The sequence below is a fragment of the Daktulosphaira vitifoliae genome, unplaced genomic scaffold, assembly GCF_025091365.1.
Source record: "Daktulosphaira vitifoliae isolate Bord-2020 unplaced genomic scaffold, ASM2509136v1 Scaffold_5, whole genome shotgun sequence".
Classification (NCBI taxonomy): domain Eukaryota; kingdom Metazoa; phylum Arthropoda; class Insecta; order Hemiptera; family Phylloxeridae; genus Daktulosphaira; species Daktulosphaira vitifoliae.
The window spans coordinates 4,635,855-4,649,618 of NW_026099576.1; the positions used below are offsets into that span (position 1 = coordinate 4,635,855).

At 23.1% G+C, this 13,764-nt stretch overlaps 1 protein-coding gene across 5 annotated transcripts in view; it reads left to right on the forward strand.

Annotated features, from left to right (window-relative positions):
• The window catches only part of LOC126906773 (uncharacterized), a 63,521-nt gene that overhangs the window by 24,349 nt on the left and 25,408 nt on the right, over positions 1-13,764 (forward strand). For 3 of the 5 annotated variants that reach the window (XM_050687614.1, XM_050687610.1, XM_050687611.1), the window contains exons 2-4: positions 7,041-7,204; positions 10,543-10,678; positions 12,116-12,261. In XM_050687614.1, the coding sequence (XP_050543571.1) occupies positions 7,156-7,204; positions 10,543-10,678; positions 12,116-12,261 (331 nt within the window). In that variant the 5' untranslated portion in view covers positions 7,041-7,155. Of the gene's footprint in view, positions 1-4,943; positions 4,964-7,040; positions 7,205-10,542; positions 10,679-12,115; positions 12,262-13,764 lie in introns of those variants that run through there. The other 2 variants (XM_050687612.1, XM_050687613.1) reach the window with 2 other exon arrangements.

Sequence of the window (13,764 nt, forward strand, 5' to 3'; positions counted from 1 at the left end):
ATTTCTTTTTTAAATCGTAAATGTTTAATTATTGAAAAGGATCATCTGAACGTACATTTTACGATTGAAGTACGTGAATTTCACAATGTACTTTTAATGCTGAGAATAATTTTCATTAACGGACTACATTAAAATTATTACATTAATCTAGATAAAATAATGAGATTATAATTGTATTAGGAAGTATTTATGAAATACATACAAAAAGTATTATTGTACTTAATCACTATAAAGTAATAGCTTATTAATATAAAAAGCTAATTCCAGAGAATTCATAAAAATTGCGTTATTGCAACAAAAGAAAATATTATTAATTAAACTCGCAGTTTTCACAGTAAGACATAACCAATACAGAATAAAGTATTTTATTATAACCCTGATGTTTATTAAAATATGAAACGTTACGTTTACTCAATGGTCTCTTGAATAATCAAAAGCTAAAAAAAAAAAAATGTAAACATTAAATTAGTTTTTTATACCGAGTACAATATCTTAAATGTTTTAAAAAATTCGCTAAAGCTTAAACAATGAATGTTTTAATATTTATTATTTTATTAATAATTGATTTTTATGTTGTAATTTAAGCATAATGTATTATATTTATTTAATTTTAAAATAATTGTTTATTTTAACAAAATCCAAACAAAAAATATTTATTGTAAACACATGTTAATAAATTACAAAAATACTACTTAAATTATCAACAACCTCCTAACAAAAAATCATCTATTGAATATAAATTTAAATAGAAAAAGTAATAATAAGTAATAAACATGCAAATAGGCTGATGTAACAATCTAATCGAAACTATTAAGTTTAAAGTACCATATACTAATTAACGTATAGTACTTTTATTATGAAAAATATTAACTCAGTGAATTTAAGAAGTTTGTAGTATACGGGCTACATTGCTACTTTTTGGAAAAATTTAATTTAATTTTCCAGAGTACATAGATGTTACAATTATTCTCATTTTTTTAATGTAAAAATAATGTTGTTACATTTAAAACAAAAATTATGTTTTATGTTAAGTCAGAAATTGCAATTTTACACTTATCCCTTTTTGACCGAACACCACAGAACTGTTAAAAAGTATTGTTAAACATCCATAAATATACAGGGTGTTCAGTAAGTCAGGAAACGGGTTTCTATTGTTCTCATTGTTACAAACAATGAGAACAATGAACACCCTGTATAGATTACTTATTAAAAGTATTTAACGGTTTTGGTCGGTCGTAAAATCATACTAATAAAATATATGTACTTGATATAGAACTAAAAATGTAAATATACAAATCTGACTAACTTGCAAATTGTTCATCCACTGTTTGTTGAAGTGTTTAATATAATTACGATATGAACAATTTTAGAGAATTCTATTGAGACGTTTTCAAAACTCGTCGTCTTCCATAAGCTTGTTCAAACATTAGTCGAATATAATTATAAGTTTTGCGCACAATGGACCAACAGGTCTGAGTGCATGGGCATTATGTCCACCTCGATAATAACTAATTATAAGTTTGAATAAAAATATTTCACACTAACGTAATTGGTTTTCAAACAAATCAACAGCATAATGTTGCCGTTGAATAAACAACATAAATGTATAACTACAAATAAAGCAGTTTTTAAACATAAAGCATCAGAAAACAATTTTGAATTAACGTGAAACTCACTAGATGAAAATCATTTGGTCTGTGTATTTAGGCTCAGTTGCCTTGAAAATAGCGTTTTTAATGCATCCGAACCCGTTGACGGAGTCCGAATAAAAGCACAGCTTATGGTACTGCAGTTTAGAAAGCAAACAAACAAGTCGTTAGAATGAGTAATTGTACGTATTTAATCCTGGAGGCATTTTCAGAAGATTTTAATTATCAGCAGCTAAACCTTTAAGGCCATGTATAGATTCGTTCAACATAGCATGTTGTAGAACGCTTTTTATTTTTACTGTTTTTATAGGTAACATTAATTTGCTGAAAACCGTATTCAGCATAATGGAATCCCATTAGCTAATTTAATGTTTTTTTTTAACTTGTAGAGCTTATCATTGTAACTCAAAAGCAATTGCTTGTGTGTATTAATGAAGTCGCCTAGATAAGTTGATTTATTTCTACTAGTAATTTTGGGTAATTTAACACTGGATAAATATTCTATATTATTGGTATACAGTATTAAGTCACAATTAACAATTAAATTCTTAAGAATCCCTGTTCTGAAAAAACAAAACAAACTTAAAAAAAAAAATTATACTTTTAAATCAATACAATAATTGTAATAATTAATGAAAAGACATGATAAGATCGTGGTTACTTATAATTTAAACAAAAAAACGTGTGTGCAAGTAATTAGCTATTATTTTAAAAATATATGGGCTACTTGGAAAATATATCGGAAATCAAAAAGTTATAATTCCTATTTAATAAATATTTCCCTTCAGTTTTATCAACTAAACATAAATCTAAAACTTTTAAATTTTTTTCATATTTTAAAGTACTAAATTTGTCTTACAAATTATTATATTATTTACATTTGATTTATAGATAATATTTGAGATAATTACAGATTATGTTATTACAGTTTTCAAATTTAAGACCCGTATTTAAAAATAAACTTTGAGCTTGGTATTACATACTAAGTTGTGTTTTATAATAATAATATATATTATAAGTGATTCTAAACTTAAACTTAAACAAACATTTTGTTCTTGAAAATAAAGAATTTTTAAAAAGGATTTTTCTTGTGTAAAGGTTAAAAAGAAATAATTTATTACTTTTTAGAGTACATTAGCAGGTAAATAGGATATACATTGAGCAAACATAGCTTTTACTAAATTTATTTACAAGTTTGTTCTGAATTTCTTACGTGTGAATTTAATCTATTCTTTTGAAAAGTATGTTTCAAAATCAATTCTCCAGTTTTTTTTTGCATATAAACATTTTTATTAAATAATAAAACTATCTAACGTTCATTATGAAATAGTGAAGAATTAAATTAAGACTTCTAACTTTTTCTTAAGGTACTTTGTAATTAGATTATTTTAAAATCGAATGCTTTAACAAAATTGAGTTAGATTAAGACATCTTAAGCTAATTATCTATTTTATGTTAGTTATTTTTCTAATAGCTCTACATCCAATAAATAAAAATGTATATAAATTTTTAATAAAAATTCAAATATGATAACTGCAATCATTTTTATTCATAAGTACTTTTTTAATATATTTAATAAATATTTCACTTATTTAAGTAAATATCTTTAATAATTTATTTTAAAGTTAACAAAATAAATATTAACTTCTTTCATTTTAGTAATATTTCGTTAAATTATCATATAAGCTAAGGAATTCAATGAATGTATGAAAAAAAAATATATTTGTTATTTTTATAAGTACCAAATATAATTCCCAATATACAATAAAGTAGAACATATATTTTATTATATTTATATACATTTATACAAAATTAATTTTATATCCACGTGAAAATAATATAAAAGTTATATTTAATAAGTTAATTTACCTGGGTTTTAAAAAAAATGCGACTTCTATGTGTTGAAGATTTTATTAAAGCAATTGATCAAAATACTGTCACAGCAATGAAAAGCACTATTAATAATTTTATAGTGATATTTATAATAATAAATTGGCCGACCCCAAGTATATGGGATTAAGGCAAGAAAAAAGAAGAAGAAGTGATATTTATAATAATATGTGAATCATCCTTCCCTATACTATGGTTTTTTCTATGTTTAAAATTTGCAATGATACCTTTAAGGATCAATTGAAGCTACTACTGTGATTATATTAATCGACAAAATTTATTATTTTTACTGTATACGTCATTTATACTGTATATGTCATTTACTGTATACGAGATGGTTTGCATGTCCACAGGGCGGTCACAAAGCAATGAAAGAACTAAATTTGTATAAATTAGTAAAACTATTAACCGACAGGATCACGGCCTTTATTTATTAACATTAATAAGTCCCTTATTAATATATTCATTTAATGTTGCAATTGAAAATCTTATTTTTGTAAAGTTTTTCATTCAATTATTTCGTAATTACAATTAAGGTGCTCAATTTAATAAAAATTTCTATCTCTGTATGTTTCACATACAATACACTTCATCGTTACTTATTGTTTTTTTTAATTATTAAATTGTAATAATCTTTTATAGAATAAGAAAATATACAAAGCTATAATTAAATAACTTCACTTATTTATTTCTATGATATTTTCGTTAGTATTAACAGTATATATATTTTTTTAATTGAATAATCACAAATTTTATATTTCCTGACCCTATTTATCAATTCATATAATTTTTTGGTTTCGCTACAAAGCTGATGAGTATTAATTTTATCATAATCTGTTTATTTTTTAAAATTTACTTCCATCTTCATCGTTTAAGAAATAATATTATTAAATTAATTATAAACTGAAACACATCACCCATAAGATACAATATAAAAGATACAAATTGGTGTCAACGTTAGTATTTCACAGATGATTTGTATAAAATTTAAGTTCAAAATAATAAATATATTTAAAAAATAATTATATTTTTAAATTTGATATTAGCTTTAGTTAACTACTTAACATAACGCATTGTAAAATGTATATACTGTGTATTCATACACAAAATGTTAAAAGAGTTTAATTTTTTTTTTTTACTGAAATAAATATATTTAATTTGAATTTTAGGTTTAAATTTTGAATTATTACTAATAAATCGCAAGTATCCAATAAAATAAAATAATATGATAGTAAAATCATAAACTTAAGATTATTTATACAGTTTGAAAAGGCACACATAAAGTTTTAAAATGTATCATTTCACCGAAATCAATTTTTGTGAAATACAGTTCAAGCAATAAAGTTCTAGAAACGTCGAGAAAATGTTTATCTTTAATGTCAAAAATCACCGACAAAAATGTACTGTGTCGATACTAAGATAAAGTATTAATATAATGAATTCATTTCTGTTTTAATTCAACTTTGAAAACTATTATTTTTTGTTAATCATTTCGTTAATTTTTTAATGGTTTAACAATTAAATTTTTATTTTTAACTCCAATAAGTTCATATTCAATAAACAATTTTTATTTCCAATGATTATTTCAAATGCATTCAACGACTAACATTCATAATAAAACTTTTAACTTGAAGCCTCTTAATAGATGTTCAAACTTTCTTTGCACGCCGCAACTGTATGTTATTTATTTGAATAAAAACAAGCTATAGTTTTTCTAAAATATAAAAGATATTAATAAACTTTAAAAAATAATTTATTGAAATTCTAAAATTTATTACAATAGCGATTAAAATTTACTCAAATAAAATTATATATTCATTCATTCTTTTTTATAAGTTAGGAAATATTTAAGATTTCTCTTATAACTTCACTCAAAACTTATATAAACAAAACATAATAAATACTATATAACAAAAAATATATTTTTTAAATAAATAAAGAAATGAAAAAGTTAAAATTTAACTTATTTAACAACATAAAAATATTAATTTTAGTTTAAACTTTAAATTTTATGATAGATTAAACTCAAATAATTATACTTGCTGTCATTTTTATATTTAAATAGTTTCTTAGAAAATATTTTTAAAATTTAATAACATTTGCTTAAAATAAAGCGATTTAATTAGGGTTCATTTTAATCAACTGTTAGTTCCATATTCTTCTTCTTCTTCTTTTTCCTCGCCTTTATTACAACTACTTGGGGTCAGCCATCCTTATCCTAAACTCCCACTTGACACGAAGTTTTTTTCAAGACTCCTTATACTTTTTGACAAAAATTTTACGCCGGCTGTCGACTTGACGCAACCTTATTAGGTTGCCTGTTACGACTGGTAGAGGTGCCGTAGAAGTATTTTTATCATCTATCCACAGGAAAATGTTAGTTCCATATTCAAATTTACTAATTTGTTTAAAAACTCACATAACTTTTATTAAAATCGATAAAATTATACCAATATTTTAGTATAGTAATTAAATAATTTTCTAAACAAATTTTTTTCTACCTCTTCTTCCTTCAACATTAATTTCCTAACTATTCTTACAGCTTTCGATTCCTCTTTCCTCATAACACGACCAAATCATCTAACAATTGTAAGAATATTTCATTTCATCTTATCCACAATTTACGCTGCACTTATACTCCCTCATAAATATATTCGTTCCTTATCCTATCTTCTCTAATCACTCCATCATCCATCTAAGCATTCTCATCTCTACTACACTTATTCTCTGCTCAATTCTCTTGAAACTCTGAACTATTCATATGTAGTTTTATTACAAACTTCTAGAACTCACCTTGAACATGATTGAATGTATATTTTAAACAAAATGTTAAAGTAAATTTACAATGTTTTATCAAATAATAATATTTCTAAAATTTTCAATTTAAATTACTTGATGTATTATTATAGAAAAATAAAAACTTTAAATCTCATTTAATCAATGTTAAAAGCGTAACATTGACCTATCTTGTCACAAGATATAATATTTATATAGAGTTTATTTAGTTCATTTTATTAGAATTTCCCAGAATCTTACTATCACTATAAAAATAATATGCATGTCATGTTACTGGTTTGGAAAATTTCTCAAGAAGCCATTTAATAGATCCATTAAGTTGAGATAGATTTATGATTATAGTTTTGCCTTCCTGAAAAAAACATTAAAAGTTTCATAATGATAATATTTTAATAAATAAAAAGTATTACAGTTAATTAATTTTTACCTTATTATTATACTTTTTAAAATACTTTAAAAATGTTCTATAATATTTATTATAACAGATAATGGGTAGTAAAATGTTATTTATTAAGTTGTTTAAAAGTGTACCATCTGCAAAAATATGAATGAAATTATGTAAAATAAAAATGTTTAATTGATATTTGTATACGTATCTACCTGGACAATTTGCCTCTAAAAATGATTATCAAACTATTTATTTTTTATCAAAATAATTTATTTCTTATGTAAACATAATTTAATGTTATAATAATTTTGTTTCAGTATTAAAGCAGAAAGAAAAATGATGACCATAATTTTATTAAACGATATCGAAAAAGTGGATCTTTGTAATTAAGTCAGTGCCTAATTGACTAAACGTCAATATGTGTAGCTTATTATGATACTGTGGGAGATCTTTATTATACTTCATGGATTTCATTTTGGCTGTGAGTATAACATATTAAATTCGAAAATAATAAAAATAAGTAGAAACTTAAATAATATCGGTTTCGCCATTTTTCTAATATCTATTAAATTAGTTCGTCTATATTAAATTTTTCTTTAGTTCACGTTGAAAAGATATTTACATCAACCAAAAGTATTATGAAACCGCCTTTGAAACCTTATTTAAACTTAACATTTGACTTTTAAAAAACTAAAAATCTAAAATTAAAAAAAAAAAGATTTGGTTAATTTTGGTTTTTAATTTTAATAATGTCAAATTTTAATATTAGTTAAAGTTTTAAGCAGTTTAATAGTACATTCGGTTTCAACAATAATTAAATTTACAAATTCTTGAAAAAATTCATTATAGGCCAATTAAAAGTTTTTAATTTATAATTAAATGATTTTGATTTAATATTGCTCTGGAATAAAATAAAAATATCAACGCTCCGTACCTTTTAGCTTCGATAGTTGAAGGCATTACCTTCAAAAATTGAAATATATTCCCTCGTTCCTTATAAATAGTGGAAATTCCAAATTTAAAAATGGATTTTTACAAATAAAATCAATTTTTATAATATTATCAAAAAAGTATATAACTTTTGATTGTTCATTTTAGTTTCGAAGCGAAATTGAAGAAAATGTTCAACTCTCTCTAGTCCAACATTAAAATTTTTAATTTTCTGCACTGATTTCAAATTTGTAATTAGATTTTTTCTATCGCTTAGTTTTTCAAGATTATTACTAATGTATAAAAACGAGTATTTACATATAAAAATTTATTTTGATTTTTATTATGTTAAAAATAATCCATGCAAAATCTTGATTTAAAATGTCATATTTAACCTATTCTTTGCCCTTTAGAGTTAATTATTATAAAAGTTTATAATTTAAAAATGTTGAAGTTTTAATCTTTTTTTTTTAGTTCAAAGTGCAACTGTGAAATTGATGTCCTTAAATAGAAAATTTTATGAAGATTTAAAGAATAATTTTGTTTAGATTGATATATGTTCAGGAACTTTTATAACTACTATTAACTTAAATTTTAAAAAATGCCAAAATTTGTTAAAATGACTTATTATAATTTTTGTATTTATATTTTAATAAATCATTTCTATGTAACTCTTGCTGTTTAAATAAATGCTACAATTAAAATAGTCATAACTATAACTTCCATTTAAGTTATATTCTATGATTTACTAATATTCAGAAATATTACATGCCTAGTTTCATCTATGATTTCGTCCGCTGTTGTGATATGGAATTTCATTTTAACCAATATTTTTTTGGTTATTTTTTTATATATTATACTCGTTAACAAATTAGTAATAATACAAAAAATTAGTGATAATAAGAAAATCTAATTGCAGATTAAAATCTGTACGAAAAATTATTAAGAAAAGTATAATTTTGACTTAGATAATAATTTCTTGTAGACCATGTATTCATATAACACATACAAAAGTATACAACGTAGTTATACTTATATTACTTTTTTAAACCAAATACTGCTTTATTTTTTAATACTTATCATGATATTTGTAGGACTAACGCCAATATTAATACAATTATTGTTTTTTTTGCCTATTTTTAAATTCTTTATGTAATTTTGGTAGACCAAATGGCTTAGTAAGTTATGAAATGAATACTCCACGGACAAAAATATATGGTTAGCCTTACTGAATATTTTATTTCAAATAGCAACAAAACAACTATATAATTAAAAAAGCTATATATATATAGTTGAACCAATTAAGAGGCGCAAATTAAAGAGAAATTAAAATATAAACCACTTTAAAATTGTTGTTAAAATTATGCCTATGAAACGACTATAAAAAATAGTTAACTAATTTTATTTAGCGATTCTAACTAAATATTAATTGAACCAACAAAATGAGTTAGTTCTTCTAATTACTTGAGTAGAGCATTAAAAATAAAACTAAATTTTAATATCAAAGTTATTATTTATTTGAAAAAGTTTCATTTTAAAATTTTAACAGCAGTAAGATAATATTTACCACAATACAAACCCTTGTCGTTATAGTAACTAAACACAAAGATAAAATTGTTTATTATGCGAATTATGGACATTTCTTTTGTGCCGATAATATGGTACTGATAACTACACAATGTCCCAACTTGATTAACAAGGTATAATAAACTGTTAACAGTTGACAGCTTCTTTTATCTGTTTTTAATATTGAATATACGCTTACTCGTTTCATATTATTTTAATTTAAATTAAAGGAGAGGAAGGCTTTTTAATATTAACGTCAAAACTTAACCAAATTTAACATTAATTTATTCATAGACATTGACAGTAACTTCTTTTGATCGTATACACAACTCCAATAGTAAGATATATCTTTAAAGAAAAAAAATAATTACGAAAACTTTATAAAACAAAATTCGCATAATATCACTAAACACAGACACCTTATTTATTTTTTTGTAAAATACTTTGAGATAATTCAAAAATAATAAATTAACTTAATGACATCAGTAAACTATAAATTTGTGTTTATTCAAAAATGATAATCTGGAAATGATATTCTATAAAATGTATTTTGAGTTCCTAATTTGATACATCTATCAAAATAATTTCCACATAAAACTAAATAATGTTTATCAAGCACCTAAGATGTAAAAATCTAAAGACTTTTAAATTTAATTGCTTCACATTTTTAATATTTTCACTTTTAATTAAAAATTAATAATATATTTTCATTTTAAATATATATTTAAATAAGGATTATTTTTTTTATTTTTATAAAAATTTTAAAAATATAGTATAAAGGATGATTTATATATAATTGACCGCTAGATTTTTCATAAATTAATAATAATTAAAAAAAAAAAATTGTTGGCTTTATTTAATAATATTTATTATTGGATTTATGTGATCAGATATTTTTGAGATCTATCGATTATCTCTTATACGGGTATAATCAACAACTTTATTTTTTGTGGCAATATACATATTTAACTATCTTTAACGTTACAAAATGATCTAATTAAGAAAATAACTTTTGAACCAGTAGTCCAGGAACTATGACTATTTTTATATCTGATTGCAAAAATAGCACAACAAAGAAAATTGTTATGACAAAAATAACTATCCACACCTCGCCCCTGTTATGTATTAAAGTGGTAATAACTCGCAAATTGATGGTTCAAACATTTGATATCGATAAGTTATTTCCTTAGTTGGATAGTTTTTAATTCTAAACATTTTTGTTATTTTAGAAGAAATTTATTGGTTAACGATAAATCAATAACTCAGTATATAATTTAAAAGTTGAGTAAATTTGTCGAATAACATACTTATTTGTTTAAACAGGGTGCTCGTCTGCTGGCCAAGCTCCCGACGATATTACCGTTATATTTTTAAGTCCAAATACTGTTCAAGTATCTTGGAAAATATCTCTCAGAGGTATCGAAAAATATGATGTCATGTATAAACCTACCAACGCCAGGTAAATAAAATTCGTTATTAATAATATTAAACACACCAACTCAAATAGATATTTTTATAACAACCTCATATAATACTCATATATTGTTATGTAGCATTTAAATAAATAAATATATATATATATATATATATTTATATAGACAAAATGTTGTAAGCATGTTATTACTATACAAACTAATTGTATGACAAAGCTATCGAAAAGCGCAAATATTAAAAAAGAGTAAAATTTTATTAAACGTCTTTTTTCATTGAAACCACATTATGATTTTTACATTATAGTATTTACACATTACACGAAAAAATATTCTTGATAAATTAATTTTCGAATTCAAACAATTTATAGCTCCCGTAATAACTTAAAAGGAAGCAAATTGTTAAAATTTCACTATTGGTGTATATCAATTTATCTAAAAAAGAGTTCCTAGCTCCTTTTAATGTTGGAACAATTCCAAACACTTCTTAACTCAATTGGTTATTAATTAAAACATTACTTAGAATAAACTATTTTTATTTTATTTAAAATGAATGTAAAGTGTTAACGTTTTCTAGAAGAATAATTATTTCAGTGATACTGTGAACAACAAAATAAACTTTTAACAGAGTGTTTTTTAATAATTGTTAATAACAATTTATTTTACTTCTTATAAACATTGTAATACAAAACCCACGCATTATATTAAATTAGTGATTTTTAGTTTTCATTGTGTACTCATATATTACATTTATTTTTATGTCGTTAATCCAAAACATCTTTTTTTCTATTAGTTTCATTCTTATTATTTCTCTTTAGCCGCATAAAACTTTCCAGACAATTTTTCTCACATAACTCGCGATTGAAGAGATTACTAAGATATTTTTCTGTACTCATTCTTCATTCTGTCTTGTGTCGCTTTTGATCCACGTATTCATCTTACCGCTCTTGATCTAATTTAATACATTTAATTCAGAGTATAAACATATTGCCCGTCGAGATGAAATAATACTGTGCAAGTTTAAAACAATAAATTACTTAAGCAATTCCATCATTAGTCAGTTACCATCCATTAACGTAGTACAATATAATCAATCGAACATGATGTAACTCACTAATATTTTTCAAAATGAATCGTTTAAGTTTATTAATAGTATTCTGCAAAAACGAACAGTCAAAACATTCTAATATCATATAGAAAATAAAATCCTAAAGTATTACAGAACACATTACGCTGACGTCAGGTCATCATTGTTGTTGTCCTCAATCGACGGGAGGACATGCAATCCTGTGGTCTATGATTTTTTCTATACAGTTTTTGCAGATATGTATAGGTCACTTTCCCCTACTTTTTTTCTATGGTAACTGCTACACGTATTCACGGAATCAGCCAATAGATGGTTCAATATTTGTGATTAAATATGTAACGGTTTATAAATTTAAAAGGATTCCTTTGTTATTGGTCAGTTACAGGGTAGTAGCAGAAATAGCAGTAAACTCCGATTCCGTGACACTTGGCAACTTGATGCCCAATACTCAGTATCAAGTTATTGTCACAGCCTTTAAAGCAGGTCGACGTTATCGAAGTAGACCGGTTATATTCAAAACACTGGGTAAGCAAACATCTCACAAATTTATTATTTATATAGATACTGACATATAATTATTAGGGTCTAATTGTAACAATATTATGATAAACACTTTAACAACACACCAATAAAAAAAATAACATAATCCCAAATATTATCTTAACCTTCACTTTTAATTATAGTTTTAGTAGATAAAACTTTTTTTATGCTGAAACTTATTTATGGAGAACTCGATGGCCATGTGTGTTTGCCTTAAAATTCGTGTAACCACCAAAGTTTTAACCTAAAATGTAACTTTAGAATAGTTTTAAACAATAAAATTCATCAAAAATAATATTTGCCAAAAAATTATTAAAAAAAAATATTCAATCCCCTTCCAGAAAAAATTTTTCTAGATAATTAACAATCGTAAATCATCTGTAACTCAAATAGAAAGTAGATAATAATTTTGATCTTTAGTATAAATAATAGCAATAAAGAATAAATCCAATGTAATTGACAAGTCTATGTTAAATTTATATAATACCCAATAAGTCTTATATATACATATATATATATAAAACCATAATACCCAATTTATTTTAACGTAATTCACGAGTTGTTCAGTACCCGAAAATAACAATTATTTAATGATTGTATATTAAAAAGACAAATAAACATCATAGTAAACACGAATAATTTCAATGAATATTATATTACTCTTTTATATATTTCATTTGAGTAAAGTGATTATTTTAATAATATATATTTTCGGCCGATAAAGTTTTTACTAGTATTTAATAATATACAAATATAACATAATTAAATTCGACCAAATAATATTACGCTATTACAATAAAATTACGCTTGTCATTTGAATATATAATTTATAATATAATTGTGTAAACCAATCATATATTTAATATATCGACGCAGACATTTTAGAATAATTAAATTAGTACCATAAACTAATTAGTCATATATACGGTTATTCAATGCAACAGATGAACAAAAGTTAAAAAATAAAATTAATTAATAATTAAAAAAAATTAACTACAAATTAAATATTATTTTGAGATTAAGGTTCAATGTATTATTAAAATGAAAATATTTCCCAAATCCAAGTTAATATCAAATATCCAGCTAAACTTATTGAATAATTGTTAGAATTTTATCAATATTATTGTATACTGATGAAGTACCATTATCTTAATCAAAATATATTGTCTTTTATATACCTATCATGTTTTTATCTATTAATTTTAAATTAATATATAATATATAATAATAAATAATTAATAAATAATATTTAATTTAATAATTTAAAATTGTTAGTAAAATTATTTTTACTAATAACTATTAATGTAAAAATTTGTTTTGGTTATAAGAATTGATCACTTCTGGATAAAATTATTTAAAATTAAAAATTTAATAAATATTTAACTTAAAAAGCCACAAAAATACTAAAATATCGCATATATGTATTTTAGAATTAATGTTATCATCACCAGCGCTAAACACACATTTGTTTATCTTTGAACTAATTTT